At 45.6% G+C, this 22,578-nt stretch overlaps 2 protein-coding genes and 1 pseudogene across 3 annotated transcripts in view; 1 reads left to right on the top strand and 2 right to left on the bottom strand.

Moving 5' to 3' along the window:
• LOC123989604 overlaps positions 1 to 12,617 on the bottom strand; it is a 16,977-nt pseudogene extending 4,360 nt beyond the window's left edge.
• LOC124047544 (cytochrome b-245 chaperone 1 homolog) lies at positions 12,407 to 17,259 on the bottom strand. The gene is made up of 6 exons (XM_046367855.1): positions 16,789 to 17,259; positions 16,264 to 16,351; positions 16,094 to 16,135; positions 15,422 to 15,592; positions 13,660 to 13,804; positions 12,407 to 13,445 (listed from the first exon to the last, which is right to left on the bottom strand). The coding sequence occupies exons 2-6, from the start codon at positions 16,349 to 16,351 to the stop codon at positions 13,286 to 13,288; spliced, it is 606 nt and encodes a 201-aa protein (XP_046223811.1). The 5' UTR covers positions 16,789 to 17,259; the 3' UTR covers positions 12,407 to 13,285.
• Positions 17,260 to 18,651: 1,392 nt separating this feature from the next.
• The window catches only part of LOC124048107 (nuclear prelamin A recognition factor-like), a 33,563-nt gene continuing 29,636 nt past the window's right edge, over positions 18,652 to 22,578 (top strand). Inside the window, exons 1-4 of one of the 2 annotated variants that reach the window (XM_046368542.1) lie at positions 18,652 to 18,845; positions 18,968 to 18,989; positions 20,393 to 20,465; positions 20,669 to 20,878. In XM_046368542.1, the coding sequence (XP_046224498.1) occupies positions 20,409 to 20,465; positions 20,669 to 20,878 (267 nt within the window). In that variant the 5' untranslated portion in view covers positions 18,652 to 18,845; positions 18,968 to 18,989; positions 20,393 to 20,408. Of the gene's footprint in view, positions 18,990 to 20,392; positions 20,466 to 20,668; positions 20,879 to 22,578 lie in introns of both variants that reach the window. The other variant, XM_046368541.1, reaches the window with a different exon arrangement.

Genomic DNA, 22,578 nt, shown 5'->3' with positions numbered 1-22,578 from the left:
CACCCTAACACCAGCTTATCACCCTAACACCAGCCTATCACCCTAACACCAGTCTATCACCCCAACACCAGCCTATCACCCTAACACCAGTCTATCACCCTAACACCAGCCTATCACCCTAACACCAGCCTATCACCCTAACACCAGTCTATCACCCCAACACCAGCCTATCACCCTATCACCAGCATATCACCCTACCACCAGCCTATCACCCTAAGACCAGTCTATCACCAGCATATCACCCTAACACCAGCCTATCACCCTAACACCAGCCTATCACCCTAACACGAGCCTATCACCCTAACACCAGCCTATCACCCTAACACCAGTCTATCACCCTAACACCAGCCTATCACCCTAACACCAGCCTATCACCCTAACACCAGTCTATCACCAGCATATCACCCCAACACCAGCCTATCACCCTATCACCAGCCTATCACACTATCACCAGCATATCACCCTATCACCAGCCTATCACCCTAACACCAGCCTATCACCCTAACACCAGCCTATCACCCTATCACCAGCCTATCACCCTAACACCAGCCTATCACCCTATCACCAGCATATCACCCTAACACCAGTCTATCACCCTAACACCAGCCTATCACCCTAACATCAGCCACCCATGCTCTCATCAGCAGAAATATATCGATATCCTTCAGACAATGAATCTATTCCTCCCACACTGCCATCATTAATTATCCCCAATTTTGTTTTCTTTCTCCACAAACTGCCGGGTGAGTTAGTCATCTGATTTTAAAGTTTACATCTCTGAATTCCATAAATATATTTAAGTGTTTTTGAATTATGTGTTAAAGTAATGGACTCTCTCGCTCTCCTTTTCTTCTCATCTTCCTTGGCCTTCAAAATATTTACCTCTCCCTCTTTCCTCCATCCTCCCTTCAATCTCTCTCAACCTGTTTCTGTCGTGCTCTCTACCCCTGCTCTTCACCCTTTCACACTCTTCTTCACTTCCCTCCCTCCTCCTTCCTCTCTCAACCTGCTGCTGCTATCCAGTTGATCCCTCCGGTTTCTTCTCTTTCTGATTGCCTGTAGTCATGATTAAAATCTACTCAGCAACACCACCTTCTCAAACAGCCTTGTGTATATCAGTGAGGGGTTCATATCAGACCACAGAAAAGGAAGGGTGATCGCCGTTCAACACAACGGCACGAGTCTCTTCCACGTCACCCACTTTGAGATTGTAGAGTTGGCTGTGGTGTAATGTGGCATGGTTAGCCAACTTCCTCTCGTCAAGGCAGGAGGGACTGTCAGTCCTCCACCTCACCTCAAGGTGCCATTTGGATAAATCTGGTTCTGAATCTGGCGAAGTGGAGGTTGATTTACATGGAGGAAAATGACTGCTCCGGTGTGACATCATGATTCCTGCTTGACTCTCGTCTCCCTCTCTTTTATCCTTCGTCCTTTACATCTCCCTTCATAAAGCAGTGGCACACTGACCCTCTCTTCCTTTACATCTCCCTTCATAAAGCAGTGGCACACTGACCCTCTCTTCCTTTACTTCTCCCTTCATAAAGCAGTGGCACACTGACCCTCTCTTCCTTTACTTCTCCCTTCATGAAGCAGTGGCACACTGACCCTCTCTTCCTTTACTTCTCCTTCATAAAGCAGTGGCACACTGACCCTCTCTTCCTTTACATCTCCCTTCATAAAGCAGTGGCACACTGACCCTCTCTTCCTTTACTTCTCCCTTCATAAAGCAGTGGCACACTGACCCTCTCTTCCTTTACATCTCCCTTCATAAAGCAGTGGCACACTGACCCTCTCTTCCTTTACATCTCCCTTCATAAAGCAGTGGCACACTGACCCTCTCTTCCTTTACATCTCCCTTCATAAAGCAGTGGCACACTGACCCTCTCTTCCTTTACTTCTCCCTTCATAAAGCAGTGGCACACTGACCCTCTCTTCCTTTACATCTCCCTTCATAAAGCAGTGGCACACTGACCCTCTCTTCCTTTACATCTCTCCTTCATAAAGCAGTGGCACACTGACCCTCTCTTCCTTTACATCTCCCTTCATAAAGCAGTGGCACACTGACCCTCTCTTCCTTTACTTCTCCCTTCATAAAGCAGTGGCACACTGACCCTCTCTTCCTTTACTTCTCCCTTCATAAAGCAGTGGCACACTGACCCTCTCTTCCTTTACTTCTCCCTTCATAAAGCAGTGGCACACTGACCCTCTCTTCCTTTACTTCTCCCTTCATAAAGCAGTGGCACACTGACCCTCTCTTCCTTTACTTCTCCTTCATAAAGCAGTGGCACACTGACCCTCTCTTCCTTTACATCTCCCTTCATAAAGCAGTGGCACACTGACCCTTCCTTTCTTCCTTTACATCTCCCTTCATAAAGCAGTGGCACACTGACCCTCTCTTCCTTTACATCTCCCTTCATAAAGCAGTGGCACACTGACCCTCTCTTCCTTTACTTCTCCCTTCATAAAGCAGTGGCACACTGACCCTCTCTTCCTTTACATCTCCTTCATAAAGCAGTGGCACACTGACCCTCTCTTCCTTTACTTCTCCCTTCATAAAGCAGTGGCACACTGACCCTCTCTTCCTTTACATCTCCCTTCATAAAGCAGTGGCACACTGACCCTCTCTTCCTTTACTTCTCCCTTCATAAAGCAGTGGCACACTGACCCTCTCTTCCTTTACTTCTCCCTTCATAAAGCAGTGGCACACTGACCCTCTCTTCCTTTACTTCTCCCTTCATAAAGCAGTGGCACACTGACCCTCTCTTCCTTTACTTCTCCCTTCATAAAGCAGTGGCACACTGACCCTCTCTTCCTTTACTTCTCCCTTCATAAAGCAGTGGCACACTGACCCTCTCTTCCTTTACTTCTCCCTTCATAAAGCAGTGGCACACTGACCCTCTCTTCCTTTACATCTCCCTTCATAAAGCAGTGGCACACTGACCCTCTCTTCCTTTACTTCTCCCTTCATAAAGCAGTGGCACACTGACCCTCTCTTCCTTTACTTCTCCCTTCATAAAGCAGTGGCACACTGACCCTCTCTTCCTTTACATCTCCCTTCATAAAGCAGTGGCACACTGACCCTCTCTTCCTTTACTTCTCCCTTCATAAAGCAGTGGCACACTGACCCTCTCTTCCTTTACATCTCCCTTCATAAAGCAGTGGCACACTGACCCTCTCTTCCTTTACTTCTCCTTCATAAAGCAGTGGCACACTGACCCTCTCTTCCTTTACTTCTCCCTTCATAAAGCAGTGGCACACTGACCCTCTCTTCCTTTACTTCTCCCTTCATAAAGCAGTGGCACACTGACCCTCTCTTCCTTTACTTCTCCCTTCATAAAGCAGTGGCACACTGACCCTCTCTTCCTTTACTTCTCCCTTCATAAAGCAGTGGCACACTGACCCTCTCTTCCTTTACTTCTCCCTTCATAAAGCAGTGGCACACTGACCCTCTCTTCCTTTACTTCTCCCTTCATAAAGCAGTGGCACACTGACCCTCTCTTCCTTTACTTCTCCCTTCATAAAGCAGTGGCACACTGACCCCCTCTCTTCCTTTACTTCTCCCTTCATAAAGCAGTGGCACACTGACCCTCTTCCTTTTCCTTTACATCTCCCTTCATAAAGCAGTGGCACACTGACCCTCTCTTCCTTTACTTCTCCCTTCATAAAGCAGTGGCACACTGACCCTCTCTTCCTTTACTTCTCCCTTCATAAAGCAGTGGCACACTGACCCTCTCTTCCTTTACTTCTCCCTTCATAAAGCAGTGGCACACTGACCCTCTCTTCCTTTACATCTCCCTTCATAAAGCAGTGGCACACTGACCCTCTCTTCCTTTACTTCTCCCTTCATAAAGCAGTGGCACACTGACCCTCTCTTCCTTTACTTCTCCCTTCATAAAGCAGTGGCACACTGACCCTCTCTTCCTTTACTTCTCCCTTCATAAAGCAGTGGCACACTGACTTCTCCCCATAAAGCAGTGGCACACTTCTTCCTTTACTTCTCCCTTCATAAAGCAGTGGCACACTGACCCTCTCTTCCTTTACTTCTCCCTTCATAAAGCAGTGGCACACTGACCCTCTCTTCCTTTACATCTCCCTTCATAAAGCAGTGGCACACTGACTTTACCTCTTCTTCCTTTACATCTCCCTTCATAAAGCAGTGGCACACTGACCCTCTCTTCCTTTACTTCTCCCTTCATAAAGCAGTGGCACACTGACCCTCTCTTCCTTACTTCTCCCTTAGTGGCACACTGACCCTCTCTTCCTTTCTCCCTTCATAAAGCAGTGGCACACTGACCCTCTCTTCCTTTACATCTCCCTTCATAAAGCAGTGGCACACTGACCCTCTCTTCCTTTACATCTCCCTTCATAAAGCAGTGGCACACTGACCCTCTCTTCCTTTACTTCTCCCTTCATAAAGCAGTGGCACACTGACCCTCTCTTCCTTTACTTCTCCCTTCATAAAGCAGTGGCACACTGACCCTCTCTTCCTTTACTTCTCCCTTCATAAAGCAGTGGCACACTGACCCTCTCTTCCTTTACTTCTCCCTTCATAAAGCAGTGGCACACTGACCCTCTCTTCCTTTACATCTCCCTTCATAAAGCAGTGGCACACTGACCCTCTCTTCCTTTACTTCTCCCTTCATAAAGCAGTGGCACACTGACCCTCTCTTCCTTTACTTCTCCCTTCATAAAGCAGTGGCACACTGACCCTCTCTTCCTTTACTTCTCCCTTCATAAAGCAGTGGCACACTGACCCTCTCTTCCTTTACTTCTCCCTTCATAAAGCAGTGGCACACTGACCCTCTCTTCCTTTACATCTCCCTTCATAAAGCAGTGGCACACTGACCCTCTCTTCCTTTACTTCTCCCTTCATAAAGCAGTGGCACACTGACCCTCTCTTCCTTTACTTCTCCCTTCATAAAGCAGTGGCACACTGACCCTCTCTTCCTTTACTTCTCCCTTCATAAAGCAGTGGCACACTGACCCTCTCTTCCTTTACTTCTCCCTTCATAAAGCAGTGGCACACTGACCCTCTCTTCCTTTACTTCTCCCTTCATAAAGCAGTGGCACACTGACCCTCTCTTCCTTTACTTCTCCCTTCATAAAGCAGTGGCACACTGACCCTCTCTTCCTTTACTTCTCCCTTCATAAAGCAGTGGCACACTGACCCTTCAGTTTACACCTTCATAAAGCAGTGCACACTCCATCTCATCTTTACTTCTCCCTTCATAAAGCAGTGGCACACTGACCCTCTCTTCCTTTACTTCTCCCTTCATAAAGCAGTGGCACACTGACCCTCTCTTCCTTTACTTCTCCCTTCATAAAGCAGTGGCACACTGACCCTCTCTTTCCTTTACTTCTCCCTTCATAAAGCATGGCACACTGACCTCCTTCCCATCTCCCTTCATAAAGCAGTGGCTTTACGGTTCAGTTTCTTTGAATCATCTGTTACTCTGAAGGTGTCAGAGAAGGCACACAGCGGTCCCTCTTCCAAACCGTTCAGGGCTCACCCTCTCTTTTCCTCCCCCTTAGCAGAGAATACATTAGATGTCATAGATACTCAACTGGCGGGTCTGATCCGGACCCAGAACGGGGTCAAAACGGACCACAGTTCCCAAGTAAATAATAATAATAATAATAAATATATACTGTAATGTTGTTGTTTTTTACTCAGGTCGGGCTTCGACCTCTGGTATCATATAAACACACATAAGACATGAAATAATGTTCAGAATGCAGGAAATATGACACCTAGGAAATGTGTGTGACCGGACCTTCTCATTCTCTTTAGTACCCCGGCTCTATTTCATAATAAAAATACTTTGGCTAGGTGTATTCTGAAGGTCTGTCACATGAAACACAGAACTCAATTCCATGAGATGTGAAAGAAAATAAATATCCATAGTCCAGGAAAGAGAAGAGAGGAGTTTCAGCAACTAGGATCCAGAGCAGGATAGAGAGAAAAGGGAGAGTAAGTCAGGGACAGAGAGAGAGACGGGGATCGGGGACAGAGGGAGAGAGACAGGGACAGGGACTGTGACATAGACCCGGGACAGAGACAGGGACAGAGGGAGAGAGACAGGGACAGGGACCCGGGACAGAGGGAGATATATGGGGACAGGGACATAGACCCGGGACAGAGAGAGAGAGACAGGGACAGAGGGAGAGAGACAGGTACCAGGACCCAGACCCGGGACAGAGGGAGAGAGACAGGGACAGGGACCGGGACAGAGGGAGAGAGATGGGGACAAAGAGAGAGACGGGGACTGGGACAGAGGGAGTGAGACGGGGACATGGACATTGATCTGGGACAGAGGAAGAGAGAGAGGGACTGGGACAGAGGGAGAGAGATGGGGACAGGGACCGGGACAGAGGGAGAGAGATGGGGACAGGGACCGGGACAGAGGGAGAGAGACAGGAACAGAGAGAGGGACTGGGACAGAGGGAGAGAGATGGGGACAGGGACCGGGACAGAGGGAGAGAGATGGGGACAGGGACCGGGACAGAGGGAGAGAGACAGGGACAGGGACATAGACCCGGGACAGAGGGAGAGAGACAGGGACAGAGGGAGGGAGACAGGGACCCGGACAGAGGGAGAGAGACAGGGACAGGGACAGACGGAGAGAGACAGGAACAGAGGGAGAGAGACAGGGACCGGGACAGAGGGAGAGAGACAGGGACAGGGACATAGATCCGGGACAGAGGGAGAGAGACAGGGACAGGGACAGTGGGAGAGAGATGGGGACAGGGACCGGGACAGTGGGAGAGAGATGGGGACAGAGGGAGAGAGACAGGGACAGACAGGGAGAGAGATGGGGACAGGGACTGGGACAGAGGGAGAGAGATGGGGACAGGGACCGGGACAGAGGGAGAGAGATTGGGACAGAGGGAGAGAGATGGGGACAGGGACCGGGACAGAGGGAGAGAGATTGGGACAGAGGGAGAGAGATGGGGACAGGGACCGGGACAGAGGGAGAGAGATTGGGACAGAGGGAGAGAGATGGGGACAGGGACCGGGACAGAGGGAGAGAGACAGGGACAGGGATATAGACCCGGGAGAGAGACAGGAACAGAGAGAAAGACGGGGACAGGGACATAGACCCGGGACAGAGGGAGAGAGACAGGGACAGGGACAGACAGAGAGAGACAGGGACAGAGGGTGTGTTTTAAAGGTGTGTTTTTTCGCGTAACTACATTAAGGACGTTGTGCATTGACTGGGCCTGGCTGTTTATCTCCCTGTGCCACTCGCAATTAGAAAGCGCCTCAAGATGTATATCATTTTCTCGCATAGAATGTGACAAGCTGTCCAATTGAATAGGTCAACTATTATTCCATGGGTTTGTCTGCTGTTGATTGGCTGAGGAAATAATCATGTGTCTTCTGGATGATCATGGACAGAGTTCTGAATAAGAATCACAGTGTTATACATTATTATACATACCCCACGTCTTCCTGTCAGACATTAGATTAGTGCTGGGGGCTGTAGAGAGAACAGTCACATTGCAGCAGAGAGGCCAGGGGTGTAGGAATCCACCTCAGCAGTGTGATCGATTGGGGAGGGAACCAAAAAGACGCCGAAATCCATTTACATTTAAATTAGTTTGGGCCAAATACACCTAGGATGGCGAAGGGGGAAGGGGACAGATGGGGGAGAGTGCTGGGGGGTTTTAGGATGACATTGTTTTTCTCCAGCTGTTGAGGAGCCGAGAGAGAGAGAAGAGAGAGAGAGAGAGAGAGAGAGAGAGAGAGAGAGAGAGAGAGAGAGAGAGAAAAGAGAGAGAGAGAGAGAGAGAAGAGAGAGAGAGAGAGAGAGAGAGAGAGAGAGAGAGAGAGAGAGAGAGAGAGAGAGAGAGAGAGAGAGAGAGAGAGAGAGAGAGAGAGAGAGAGAGAGAGAGAGAGAGAGAGAGAGAGAGATGATAAGGTGACATAAATTAATATTGCAAAAGACTATGGGATATGACCAGAAATGATTGAGGCACCAGAAAATAAACAATGGTGAAAAATACAAGATGAACGATTCCCAGAGAAACACACACAAACTGATGACGGAGCACTAGCAAATGAACAACGCTCAAAGATGGTAAAACACACACGTTAGCAAACAGATAAGAAACATTCAGACATTTCCATCGGGAGCCGTTTTCTGTAGTGTTCAACGTGGTTAAAAAGCGCAAACAGTCCTATAAAATGAATAACCCAATGATTACAAAGTTTGCTTTGCTGAGGACCACAGTCGAGACAGGAACAGCGAATGGGAGGAATCTGGTATGAAATGATCACTTCGTTCTATTGCCCTGCTGGCTAAACAGTAATGAGATTCATTCACGTGGTGCAATCAAAGCCGCATACAACATCTCACAGAAAATACTGAATTTAAGGTGAACTATGAACCTACTGTCAAAATCACAAAAAAACCTAAACAAATGAGAAGTTTTACTCTTCACATTTAATATGTTTTAGTGTTCCTTCCATACGTTTTACAAAGTCATTGATACTGAACTACTACTACAAAACAATTTCAGCTTATTTACATGTATATCAAATCTGTTTCATGAATATTAAAGGGGATATTTAAACACAGCTAGGAGGAAGTGTTGCCTTTGGTTTAGAAGAGTCTTGCCACAGCCAGTGTGTCAGCTATTGTGTGAAATAGAAGAAGGGGTCCCTCATTGCATTGTGTGATGCTATGACGCTTGAATACGTCTTGACTTCAAAACTAAAAGGTAATTCATGACACAGGATAACACAGACAAAAGTGTCTGTGTGTGTGTGTATATATATATAAAACGCTCGTCTTGCTGTGTCTTGGCCAGAGTGCTGTTGACGCGTGAGAAGAAGGTGGACTCGGTGAGGTACAGAAGAGGTGGGTCCAGGTCAAAGGTCGTTGCTACCACTGCCTGGATACGACCACACACCTCCCTGGAGGGTGGAAGTAGTCAATCAATCCCCAAATCAAAATCAACCACGAAAACAGTCAGTCGATCTATAAAAGAAAATTGTATTGATACAGGGGCTACTTGTAAATGTGCTGAACAGTAACCTGGGCCTGTAAATTATATTCACAGACACGCACAAGCAATTGAAATACGACGGAAACCAATTGAACTGTTTTTTTAGTTGTAATATTCTGTCAATTTAACCATAAAAGTACATCTATGTGAACTACATCAAGACCCACAGACTTTTACCTGCAACAAGTCAATTTGATGGAAACACATATCTGGTAGGAAAATGAGCATTTTGTGTTTTATGCATATTTTAGAATATTTGTGTTAAAATCTGTCACAGATTGAATGGAAACCTAACTACACATACAAACACACCAACCTGTTGAGTCGGACATCATCTTCAGAGAATACATCCATTATCTGCTCCCTAAAGTGCCTGTCACCAGCCGCCACCAACCACCAGCCAGACAGAGAGAACAGAACAGGGATATTAGAATCTATTACCATCCGGCAACACAGACAGCACAGTGCACAATTACCCAAGAGGCCATGACAGAGAAGCTATCCAAACAGAGCAGGATAAAGAAGAAGCAGGCAGATTGCTAGGCAGGAGATGCCACTGTTGTGGAAGCCTGTTGGAGCGAGTGACATCATTAATAGTTAGGTTAGTTAGCGGACGGAGAGAGCGACTGACATCATTAATAGTTAGGTTAGTTAGGGGACGGAGAGAGCGAGTGACATCATTAATAGCTAGGTTAGTTAGGGGACGGAGAGAGCGAGAGACCTGTAGATGTTGTGGAAGCCAGATGGAGCGAGTGACATCATTAATAGTTAGGTTAGTTAGGGGACGGAGAGAGCGAGAGATATCATTAATAGCTAGGTTAGTTAGGGGACGGAGAGAGCGAGAGACATCATTAATAGCTAGGTTAGTTAGGGGACGGAGAGAGCGAGAGACATCATTAATAGCTAGGTTAGTTAGGGGACGGAGAGAGCGAGAGACATCATTAATAGCTAGGTTAGTTAGGGGACGGAGAGAGCGAGTGACCTGTAGATGTTGACAAACTGCTTCCCCATCGACAGAGCCCCGGAGTGCAGGTCCAGGATGGAAGCCTGGCGAGGCCAAAAAGAGAATGAGAAAAACAAGCAAACTATTGGGACTTATTTCAGTCTACCTCTCTGTCCTTTACTTGTTATTGTTGTTTTGTCAGCTACCCAGGGATACTGCTCTCTCTCACTAATCAGTAAAAAAATACAATAATAATAAATGTGCCCTGCTGCTTCCACTCCCCTCACAACAGTATCTTAACAGGCCATGAACAACAGGTCTACATAGGGTGGAGGGGAGAGAGGACAGAGAGGGGTCAACCAAGCAGCCATGAACAACAGGTCTACATAGGGTGGAGGGGAGAGAGGACAGAGAGGGGTCAACCAAGCAGCCATGAACAACAGGTCTACATAGGGTGGAGAGGAGAGAGGACAGAGAGGGGTCAACCAAGCAGCCATGAACAACAGGTCTACATAGGGTGGAGGGGAGAGAGGACAGAGAGGGGTCAACCAAGCAGCCATGAACAACAGGTCTACATAGGGTGGAGGGGCGAGAGGACAGAGAGGGGTCAACCAAGCAGCCATGAACAACAGGTCTACATAGGGTGGAGAGGAGAGAGGACAGAGAGGGGTCAACCAAGCAGCCATGAACAACAGGTCTACATAGGGTGGAGAGGAGAGAGGACAGAGAGGGGTCAACCAAGCAGCCATGAACGACAGGATTACACAGTAACTACATCAGCCCATCGGAACTGAACTTTGGATATTGAGCTCATAGAACTATAGTTGAACCACCCTGACCTCTAGTGGAGACAGAGGAAAGATACAACTGGAGTCTGAGCAACAGTCTTCACCCTAGCTCTTCCCTGGTCCTGTTTCAGTTCAAATATTTCTTACTAGAAGTAGATACTCACCCCTCCATCTGAACCAGCCCCCTCTCTGCCAACCTAATAGAGTAGATAGATACGTGACAGAAAGAGAGAGAGAGGTGGGAGGGTGGGGGGTAGGAGATGAGGGATTCTGAACTGAGGGCCATGGCCTCCTCCCTGGTCACTGAGTTGTCTGTATGAGGAGTGCATCCTGGGAGGGGAAAGAGTATCTTACATCAGCTGCAACATCCCAGTAGAAACTTCCGCCTGCCTGTTCATCTTTGTTCAAATCACCACTAGAGGGAAGCCAATGCACAGGAATGGCAGAGCAGTTACCGTGGCAAGAAGAAGTATGTGAACCATTTGGATTTACCTGGATTTCTACAGAAATTGGTCATCAAATTTGATCAAATCTTTATCTAAGTCACAACAGACAAACATAGTGTGCTTAAACTAAAAATGGCACAGCACACCAACATCAAATCCTCATCCCAACTGTAAAGTATGGTGGAGGGAGTGTCATGGCTTGGGGCTGCTTTACTGCATCAGGGCCTAGACAGCTTGCTATCATCGATGGAAAAATGATTTCCCAAGTTTATCAAGACATTTTCCAGGAGATTGTATGGTTATCTGTCTGCCAATTGAAGCTCAACAGAAGTTGGTTGATGCAAAAACAGAAGGACAACGACCAAAAACACAGAAGGTAATCAACAACAGGATGGCTTCAACAGAATAAAATACACATTCTGGAGTGGCCCAATCAGAGTCCTGACCTTCTGGAGTGGCCCAGTCAGAGTCCTGACCTCAACCCGATTGAGATGCTGTGGCATGACCTCAAGAGAGCAGTTTTATAAAGGTTTTCAATTACAAAAAATAAAATGAAAACATTCCTGAAAGGCATCAGGTAAATGAATCCACAAATTTTGCATATTTGAATGAACATATTCATAGAGTACTCAGGGTGTTATTCTAGCCTTGCACGAATGCATCTAATTCAACTAAACTCTTTATATGGCATGCATCATTTACATTTTGTGGCTTCAATACAAAACTGTTGTTTTAAACCCACCTGGGTAGCGTTTGTAGTTCTCATAGTCCTCAGAACACTCTACAGTGTAGACCCTGGGCTGATCAAACACCTCAGCGTGTCTGACCAGGGTCTCTGTGACATAAGGCCAGGTCGAGCCAGGTGAGGGTCCCCAACACAGCCAGGGCTGCCACCGTCACTACTAGCAGAGAGCCTAGTGGTTAGAGCGTTGGACTAGTAACCGAAAGGTTGCAAGATCGAATCCCCGAGCTGCCAAGGTAAAAATCTGTCATTCTGTCCCTGAACAAGGTCCAGCACCTCAATCTGTTTACATTGATATGTGTGTCTGCTGCAAGTCATTTGTGGATTGTAGCCGGGGGGGGGTGTGAGTTCATAGCTGGTCCTAGTATCAACTTTCAAATGTGTTAGTAGCAAACTTGATCATGGATAAAGGCTTCTTCCATGGTTGACCAGTGAATCATTTATAGAACACAAATGATTTCATGATTATCAAAAAGCCAATTTAATTCCCTTTAATTTTTTTTTTTTTACAAAAAAAAATGCACAAATAAATGTATGAAAGTTTTTTTTTTTTAAAGAAGGTAAATCAGTACCTGCAGTCATCCAGCAGGAACTGGACACATAAAACAACGTTTAAACTTACAAATCTCTCAGTCATCGTCTTTCTTTCAAGCAACACAAGGCATCGTCACTCACCTTCCTCTCATTAACAGACACAGTAGTTATTACCGTCCATATGCAATGTAATACAGCATTCCTGTCAAATATACACATTATTACTAACACATTACAGTCTATGGACAGGAATGTTACCTGAGACAATCTGTAGCGTTCTCTATGAATATTAAACCATGTTAGATCAGATGAAGATGTCCTTCTGTTCGGCCCTAGCAATAAGACCTATGAATGCCGACAGACACATGAACATGCAAGTATTGACATTTATAAATATTCTTAACTTGATCCCTGGAAATTCTCCATGCTTGATTATAGTTTATGGTCACATGCATTCAGATGGGTGGTTGTAGTGAGCAGAGTCATGCTCTTGGGTGGTCTCACACACACCAATGTGTTGCCTATCCTGTTGGCATGTCGGAAGTTTTGAGTTTTTCCACACAAATACTGATTACATTTAAATAAAAAGGCACTGTAACTATAAGGATAGGTGTGTAACGCAGATACTATACAGTAATGATAATTTGTTTTTTTAAGAACAGGCCAGACACCAAACTATGATTTAGTTTAAATCTTCTGTGGAAAACAACCACTCAAGAGAGTACTTCAGGCCATTTACAGCATCAGGGATAATACTACGAAATGCTGTAAAATATGTTTGTGTGCATTTCAAGTCTACAGTGGCTTCCTCTCCTCATCACTACTGCACTGAGGGTTCAAAGTCCCCCTCTTCTTCTGAGTCAGTGCTGGGGTCATCTTCCTCATCTTCCTCCTCTTCCTCTTCCTCCTGCTCCCAGTGACTCTGCAGCTCCTCCAGACCCAGGAAACGCTTGAGCAACGAAGCCACCGCCTCCACATCACTGACAAAGAGGGAGAAATAAAATGATCAAACAACAAGTTGTGATCAAGAATAGACCGTGTGGCTGATTATACTTCTGCTCCACACCCTTCTTGGAATATTCTACAATATTATCCTATCCTGGGAAACCTGTGTTCTGATCCTTTAACACAGCATCTTCCATGTTAGATCTATTACAAGAACCTATCTCTTCCCCCTCCAGAACCCAGTCCTACCTGCGTCCCCCCATGGTGGCGCTCTGTGTGAGGGGGTAGGAGAAACCGGTTGTCAGCCGCAGCACCAGCAGGTAACCCTTTCCCAGGTAGCGCACCTTCTCCTCCTGAACACACACGGCACGCAGGTGCCTCATGTCCAGCACCACTGAAAGATAGAGACAGGATGAGGGGATGGGATGGGAGGGAGAGGCAGGGGAAGGGACAGTGGTGGGAGGAGGCGGAGGGGATGGGACAGAGGCGGGAGGAGGCGGGGGGGGTGGGAGGAAGCAGGGAGGGAGAAGGGAGATGGGAGGAGGGAGATGGGAGGAGGGGAATGGGAAGAGGCAGGAGGAGGTGGAGGGGATGGGACAGCGGCAGAGGGGATGGGGGAGGGGATGGAAGGAGATGGGGAGGGGTTGGGAGGGAGACGGGAAGAGGGAAGAGATGGAGATGGAAGGAGGCGGAGGGGATCGGACGGAGGTAGCCGAGGGAATGGGAGGAAGACGGTAGGGAGACAGGAGGGGATGGGAGGGAGACAGGAGGGGATGGGAGGGAGACGGGAGGGGATGGGAGGGAGACGGGAGGGGATGGGAGGGAGGGAGACAGGAGGGGATGGGAGGGAGACAGGAGGAGGGGTAAGAGACGGAGACAGGAGGAGGGGTAAGAGATGGAGACGGGAGGAAGGGGAGGGGACGGAGACAGGAGGAGGGGGAAGAGATGGAGATGGAGACAGGAGGAGGGGGAGGGAACGGAGACGGGAGGAGGGGATGTGACAGATGGGAGGAGGGGATGGGAGGAAGACGGGAGGCAGACGGGAGGAGGGGGAGGGGATGGAGGCAGAAGGAGGGGGAAGAGATGGAGATGGGAGGAGGGAAGGGGATGGATGCAGAAGGAGGTGGAAGAGATGGAGATGGGAGGAGGGGGAGGGGATGGAGGCAGAAGGAGGTGGAAGAGATGGAGATGGGAGGAGGGGGAGGGGATGGAGGCAGAAGGAGGTGGAAGAGATGGAGATGGGAGGAGGGTGATGGGATGGAGGCAGAAGGAGGGGGAGAGATGGAGATGGGAGGGGGGTGGAGGCAGAAGGAGGGGGAGAGATGGAGATGGGAGGGGGAGGGGATGGAGGCAGAAGGAGGGGGAGAGATGGAGATGGGGGGAGGGGATGGAGGCAGAAGGAGAGGGGAGAGATGGAGATGGGAGGAGGGGGAGGGGATGGAGATGGGTGGAGGGGGAGGGGATGGAGGCAGAGGGAGGGGGAAGAGATGGAGATGGGAGGAGGGGGATGGGATGGAGGCAGAAGGAGAGGGGAAGAGATGGAGATGGGAGGAGGGTGATGGGATGGAGGCAGAAGGAGGGGGAGAGATGGAGATGGGAGGGGGGAGGGGATGGAGGCAGAAGGAGAGGGGAAGAGATGGAGATGGGAGGAGGGTGATGGGATGGAGGCAGAAGGAGGGGGAAGAGATGGAGATGGGAGGAGGGGTAGGGACAGAAATGGGAGTAGGGGGAGGGGATGGAGATGGGAGGAGGGGATGGGACAGAAATGGGAGAAGGGCGAGGGGATGGTGATGGGAGGAGGGGTTGGGAGGGAGACAGGAGGAGAGGGAGGGGGATGGGAGGGAGAGGGGAAGAGAGAGGGCGAGTTTGTGAAGCAAAATTCCTATAGATCTCCAAGACCAGGGTTGAAGACCTCTGGGTTTACCAGATCTGAAAACTCATCCCATCATCCTACCCATATTGTTAAAGGAGAGTGATAGTACAGGACACATTACGTGATGATGTTCCTCACCTTTCTCCTGGCCTCTCCTCCACATGGTGATAATCAGAGTGTACAGACTGAAGGTCTTCAGCTCTATCACATTCTTGGTTTTATCAAACACTGCCTCCTCCCACTCCTCCATGTTCTGCATGGCCACAAACAGACAGCCCGTCACGTAGAACAGCTTCCACAGGATACTGTCTGGAAAGACAAGAAAACAGAGGGGTGAGAGACAGGCAGGAAATCTGTCTTAATTATGTCAATGATGACTGGCCTAGGTACCAGACTGTTTCTGTATTCAACTAAAGCAGTGAGAGGCTGACACTGTAAATTGGGTTATATCTGAGCTGTAGTATGGTGATGCCTGTAAATTGGGTTATATCTGATCTATAGTATGGTGATGCCTGTAAATTGGGTTATATCTGATCTATAGTATGGTGATGCCTGTAAATTGGGTTATATCTGATCTATAGTATGGTGATGCCTGTAAATTGGATTATATCTGATCTATAGTATGGTGATGCCTGTAAATTGGGTTATATCTGAGCTGTAGTATGGTGATGCCTGTAAATTGGGTTATATCTGAGCTGTTGTATGGTGATGCCTGTAAATTGGGTTATATCTGATCTGTAGTATGGTGATGCCTGTAAATTGGGTTATATCGGATCTGTAGTATGGTGATGCCTGTAAATTGGGTTGTACCTGAAGTGTAGTACGCAGCAGCCAGGCCAATGGACGCAATACCTGGTATCAGAAAAATGACCAAATGCTGGGTCACTTTATTTCATTACATTGCATTCAAACAAATAAATAAATACATATTTACACAGAATGTCCACACACACACACACACACACACATACCCTACCTACCTACAAGCAGCGACCAGGAGCGGATGCCAGGTGACCTTTTCAGATGTAACATGTTGGAATTGTGCTCCTCCACCTGCATATACCCCATCTGCCAGACAGACATTACAGTTGTAAACAGGAAGGATAGGCAAAAGCTATGTAATATAGAAGAACCGTTGCTTACACTTGAATATCTATGATAGGTCAGTGGTTACTTCAAGGAAACAGGGAGAAGGGAGGATGTCTGTCAGGAGTAGGGCTTTTTGTACTTCAGATCTGCTTCCACATTCACTCATCTCTAACTATTTCCCGGTTCAAACATCCGGCATTGCATTCATCCGTAACCATACCTTATTATTAATATTAAACCTACATCCCCAGCGGATATGGTTTTTTTATGTTGTTGTGCCAAAGCCCTTAAAAGACGATCCTACCCCAGAGCATCGAAGAACGGTATGGTAGACTATTTACGATCACTCATAATCTCGCCTATATGATACTTTGAATTAAATCATGTGTATCCATACATATTAATTGTTGTCTTACCTTACTTACACTCTTCAACGAAATTCCCGAAAATTATACGCACCGGAAACAATGTAACAAATCGGATTGATGATAGTGAAATTTACATTTACAATTTTTAGAGAAGTTTCAATTCATTTCATTTTACAGCAACAACACACGGTGGGTGGGGTGTTGCTTCCTTCCGGGGTAAGTCTTCACTGATTGGATGATGACATGAGCAGTTTAACGTTGTTGCAATGAGGGGATTCGATTAGTGTTTCGCGGGTGCCCGGGTAGGCGAAATAAACCCATAACAAAATGTACATAATTAAGCAATGAGTAATGAGTATGATTATGTGTTTTATGGTGCAAAATGTATTGCTTATGATAAAAAACTATTTGACTGCCATCTCAGTAAAACTAGAAAATTCGAACATATATTTTATGGAAAAGATACGTATCTTGCCGAACAGTACACCATGCTGTGGTGTTGACAACATGACTGAGCAGGGGAGATTACTGTTCCATTTCAGACGGGCGCTCCCAAAGACAGTACAGTATGAAGATAACCTAAAACTGCTTCTCCAATCACACTTGTAGGAGACGTTGGCAAACTGAACGCTTGCGTCGGTCATCTACACGTTTAACAGTCGTCTCAGGCCAAAGTGCGCATGTGCAGGCCTTCCAACTCAAAGGCACTCTTTTATAAAATGTTGTTTTCGACAACAACAAAAAATAAAAACGTGTAAGTGTATTACTTTCACGAGACCCGAGTAATAACATGTTCAACTATTTAATACATTGGCTCGAATCTAGGTCGTGCCTTTAGATTTTGAGAAAATTAACTATTAACTAGGAATAATAAAAAAATATCATTGATTTGTCAAAGGCTAAAAACCAAGCACGGTCTGTTTGGTTTGTTTCACAAGCGTTCCCGGAAGTCTCGCAATATTGCACCTCTGGGTTTGAAACTGTGGCGCTCCTCCCTCGCCGCTTTTGCCCGTGACGTCACGCGCCATATACCGTCGCACAGTAACATAATCGAATCCAATTATTCATAAATATTATCCTGCCAACCACTATATGAAGAAGTTTAAGGAAAACATCAACTCAAATTACTCCTTTTGTAATGACCACCCAGAAACAGTTGTGCATCTTTTTTGGCATTGTATGCATGTAATAAAACTGTGGTAAGACATCAGTAGGTTTATAATTGAACACATTTATGAAGATTTTACACTATTGTGGAGAGATGTACTGTTTGGATTCTTTACATACAATAGAAATAAGCGGAATCATTTTTATGTCATTAATTTTATTATTCTTTTGGCCAAATTTCATATACACAAATGTAAATTTACAAACACAAAACCACATTTTCGTACCCTACAAAAATTAATTGAACTGTATTTTAAGACGGTTAAATGCTCTACTAACAAAAAAAGCTGTTAGAATTGTAAGTATATGCATGTCCCTTAAGGTCCTTGTGTAATTGTAATGTGATATTGTACCCCCTAGCTCGATTGTCTATTGTTTGTAATCTATGTATGCTTGTGTTCCCTCATGTGCTTTATGTATTGATTTGATATTAATAACAAAATCTATATATATATATTTTAAAAAAAAAAAAAAAACATAATCGAATCCGCGCAAAATCTCTAACATCTTGTGTCTCTGATATTTTAAAAATCACACAAAAACATAGAAGAAAAAAACGCACCGTCTCTTTTATTTTCTGTTTATTTGATCATATACTATTTATGTCAAGTCTACGCATACAATTTTATGCATAGGTTGGAAATTCAACGTGCAACACACAGAACACGCTACACTGCTTCTGCAACGCAATGCTGCAAAGCAAACGCAGCGTCCCATTGGAATTTTTGGTGTACCAAAAAGCAATGACGATATCTGTCGAGGCGGGGAAGGTTTTACGCATGCGCTCTTCAATGACCGGTGAATACAATGGAGTCACGTATTCTGAAGTCAAATCGTCGTGAAAACTTGTCTGGAACCCCGGACTAATTTCAACATTAGCAGGTCTTGTGACCGAAACCGTGGCGGAGTCGCATGTTGACGGTTGTTGCCTTTCAGCTGTACGGTAATCGCTCCAGATATTGCTGAGCAAGTTCTATGAGATCACCTGCTATATCTAGAACACTGCTCTAACTCCCCCTTTCTTCTTGAAATGTTTTTCAACTATTTGGTTTCAAAGCAGAACAGTAGAAAACGTCCAACCGGTGAGTGCACTGAATATTCACGTATTTATTGAAATATACAATTTTACTAATACGTGGCTGACGATGGACCCTGGTATAGACGTCATAGATGTACCTCGTGTCGCCTTCATAGACGCTCGGGTTCTGGAGAGCAAGGTTGTCTTTTGGGCAAGCAAGAAATGACACATTTGATGATAAGAAAGGAATATTTTTTCTCCTGCCTCCAATTAGTGTTTAGTTAGGGATTTAAAACTTACCAGAAAGCATAATAATAGATCCTTTAACCATATTACCAGGATATGAATACTAAATTCCACCACAATTGCTTTTTAAATTTGTTCCTGATAATAGGCCGATATGTTCTCACAGATGCTTCAACCGTTATTTACCATTTATTGCATAATATATCAGACAATTATAATAGTAGATTATTATTATATATCGTTATGTTATTTGTGTCTATAGTTACTGTATGATATGTAAGCCAATATTGAATACAGTAGCCCAGGGTTCTCCGTCCTTTTCGAGCACGAGAGATACTTTATAAATAAATTAAACATGTAGCGCGAGCTACTCATTTGTTGTTGTTGTTGTTGTTGTTGTTTTAGTAGCCTACCAAGAGCACAGATGCTTTGGGTCTTCATCAACATAGGTACATTATGATAACTATGTAGTAGCATATCAATTTGTAAGTCGCTCTGGATAAGAGCGTCTGCTAAATGACTTAAATGTAAATGTAAATGTAATCAAATAATACAGCTTTATCGCCTGCCTGTTCACACATATGGTGCAATTATGTGTGCTATTTCGTGATGACAGGACGCTGTTATGTCGCAACAGGCAGTTTAAAATCATTATAATATGCTGCTGTTGAGATAAGAAGAATGATCCTGATTGGTTAGGACAGGGTTAACAATGTAGAAGTTGGGTGGAGTTGAGTCACACACACACACAAAAACAAACTCTAGCAATTTCGTTTGGATCTTAGTAGTGGGCAGTTGCCCAAGGAGAATCTGTAGAGGTGTTGTGAAGATTCAAGGTCTACTGTTGAGTTGGATGGATAATGTAGAGTTAGGTCTGCTGTTGAGTTGGATGGATAATGCAGAGTTAGGTCTACTGTTGAGTTGGATGGATAATGTAGAGTTAGGTCTGCTGTTGAGTTAGATGGATAATGTAGAGTTAGGTCTGCTGTTGAGTTAGATGGATAATGTAGAGTTAGGTCTGCTGTTGAGTTAGATGGATAATGCAGAGTTAGGTCTGCTGTTGAGTTGGATGGATAATGTAGAGTTAGGTCTGCTGTTGAGTTGGATGGATAATGCAGAGTTAGGTCTGCTGTTGAGTTGGATGGATAATGCAGAGTTAGGTCTACCGTTGAGTTGGATGGCTCACTGACCTTGCTCTTGTGTTTGTGTGAAATCCAACAGCATTAATCATTTAATAATGTCAGAAGAGAACATCGGAAGACGCAAGGAGAAGTGTGAGAATTGCACTAAACAGGTAAAGCTCATGTAATGTTTGTGGTTTCACTGTGCAGTGTGGAAGTGGCTCACTGCTACAGAAATTGTCATTCCAATCGTATCTGGTGTTGCTGAGTGTCTGTCCCAGTTGTTTGAGTGTGTTACTTTTAGCATATGATAGTCAAACATTTTATATCGTGGCCAATTCTAACCTTGATCGATGTATTGATTGATCATTTCCAGTGCAACAAGAAGCAGAGTGGTGCAGGCGTTCGCTCCCTTCCGGAGGCAGATGTAGCCAACAGAGAGGTCCCCGCCTCCTCACCTACCCTCCAGCAGCAGGTGTTGCTGAGTGCCTGTCTGTCCTGTGAGGGCTGTGTGTCAGAGGAGGAGAGCCTAAAGATCTCTCAACAGAACCTGGAGGAGGTGGCCCGGGTCCTGGGCCAGAACAAGGTACTACTGGACCACTGACTGGGCTACCTGGGTCATATTCAATAGGCACCAAACGGAAGAAAACTTGCGGAAACAGGGAGGGACTACCTGGACTTATGAAGGAAAAAGGAAACCACACCCTGCTCTTGATAGTATCACTGATATTTAATAAGCTTACATATCGGCCTCGCGGCCTTCGTCATTTGGGATACATTTTTTTTTTAAATGAGCACCCTTATGTGGACCTCAACCACATCCGTTCCACACATCGAAAGGGGTTGGAGGCGAAGGAAAACAAACAAGTGCTGCCAAATAGGTATATTTTGTGGCATAGAGAAAGTTAAGATATCAGACAGGCTAACGCTGTCTGGGAGGACAGGGCAATGTTTGGGTTATCTTCACTGTACTTTCCAGGTCACCTGGTGTCAGGTTGGTTTTGATGTGTGTTGTTAATACGGGTCTTTTTGCCTGCCTTGCCTACTGATTGTTTGGTTAGAATTTGTTTCACTTCCCTGAAATGTATGTGGCATTTAATGTGGATGTCAGGCAAATGGTCTCTCTCTTCCTGGATGAAGTGTGACATCTCTCTTTCTCTCTCCCTCTATGTACTATTACAGAAGTGTGACGTGTCTTTCTCTCTCTCTATATATATACTATTACAGAAGTGTGACGTGTCTCTCTCTATGTACTATTACAGAAGTGTGACGTGTCTTTCTCTCTATATATATATATACTATTACAGAAGTGTGGCATCTCTCTCTCTCTATGTACTATTACAGAAGTGTGACGTGTCTCTCTCTCTCTCTACTATTACAGAAGTGTGACGTGTCTCTCTCTCTCTACTATTACAGAAGTGTGACGTGTCTCTCTCTACTATTACAGAAGTGTGTCTTTTTCTCTCTATATATATATACTATTACGTGCATCTCTCTCTCTCTACTATTACAGAAGTGTGACGTGTCTCTCTCTCTCTACTATTGCAGAAGTGTGACATATCTCTCTCTCTCTATGTACTATTACAGAAGTGTGACGTGTCTCTCTCTCTCTACTATTGCAGAAGTGTGACATATCTCTCTCTCTATGTACTATTACAGAAGTGTGACGTGTCTCTCTCTCTACTATTACAGAAGTGTGACGTGTCTCTCTCTCTCTACTATTACAGAAGTGTGACATGTCTCTCTCTCTATGTACTATTACAGAAGTGTAACATATCTCTCTCTCTATATACTATTACAGAAGTGTGACGTGTCTCTCTCTCTATGTACTATTACAGAAGTGTGACGTGTCTCTCTCTCTATGTACTATTACAGAAGTGTGACATATCTCTCTCTCTCTACTATTACAGAAGTGTGACGTGTCTCTCTCTCTCTCTACTATTACAGAAGTGTGACGTGTCTCTCTCTCTCTACTATTGCAGAAGTGTGACATATCTCTCTCTCTCTATGTACTATTACAGAAGTGTGACGTGTCTCTCTCTCTCTACTATTACAGAAGTGTGACGTGTCTCTCTCTCTCTCTACTATTACAGAAGTGTGACGTGTCTCTCTCTCTCTACTATTACAGAAGTGTGACATATCTCTCTCTCTCTATGTACTATTACAGAAGTGTGACGTGTCTCTCTCTCTCTACTATTGCAGAAGTGTGACATATCTCTCTCTCTATGTACTATTACAGAAGTGTGACGTGTCTCTCTCTCTACTATTACAGAAGTGTGACGTGTC

This window comes from Oncorhynchus gorbuscha, linkage group LG11 (genome assembly GCF_021184085.1).
Source record: "Oncorhynchus gorbuscha isolate QuinsamMale2020 ecotype Even-year linkage group LG11, OgorEven_v1.0, whole genome shotgun sequence".
NCBI classification, from domain to species: Eukaryota; Metazoa; Chordata; class Actinopteri; order Salmoniformes; family Salmonidae; genus Oncorhynchus; species Oncorhynchus gorbuscha.
Note: the sequence above shows the minus strand (reverse complement) of the source record. Positions and strands in the feature narration are given on the sequence as shown.

Excerpts from the sequence above, each read along its gene's own strand:
- LOC124047544 (XM_046367855.1), bottom strand. The coding sequence starts at position 16,351 with ATGGGGTATATGCAGGTGGAGGAGCACAATTCCAACATGTTACATCTG. Across the intron at positions 15,593-16,093 it reads TGCTGCGTACTACACTTCAG|ACAGTATCCTGTGGAAGCTG; the intron begins GTACAACCCAAT and ends TTGTCTTTCCAG. Across the intron at positions 13,805-15,421 it reads GAGGAGAGGCCAGGAGAAAG|TGGTGCTGGACATGAGGCAC; the intron begins GTGAGGAACATC and ends TCTATCTTTCAG.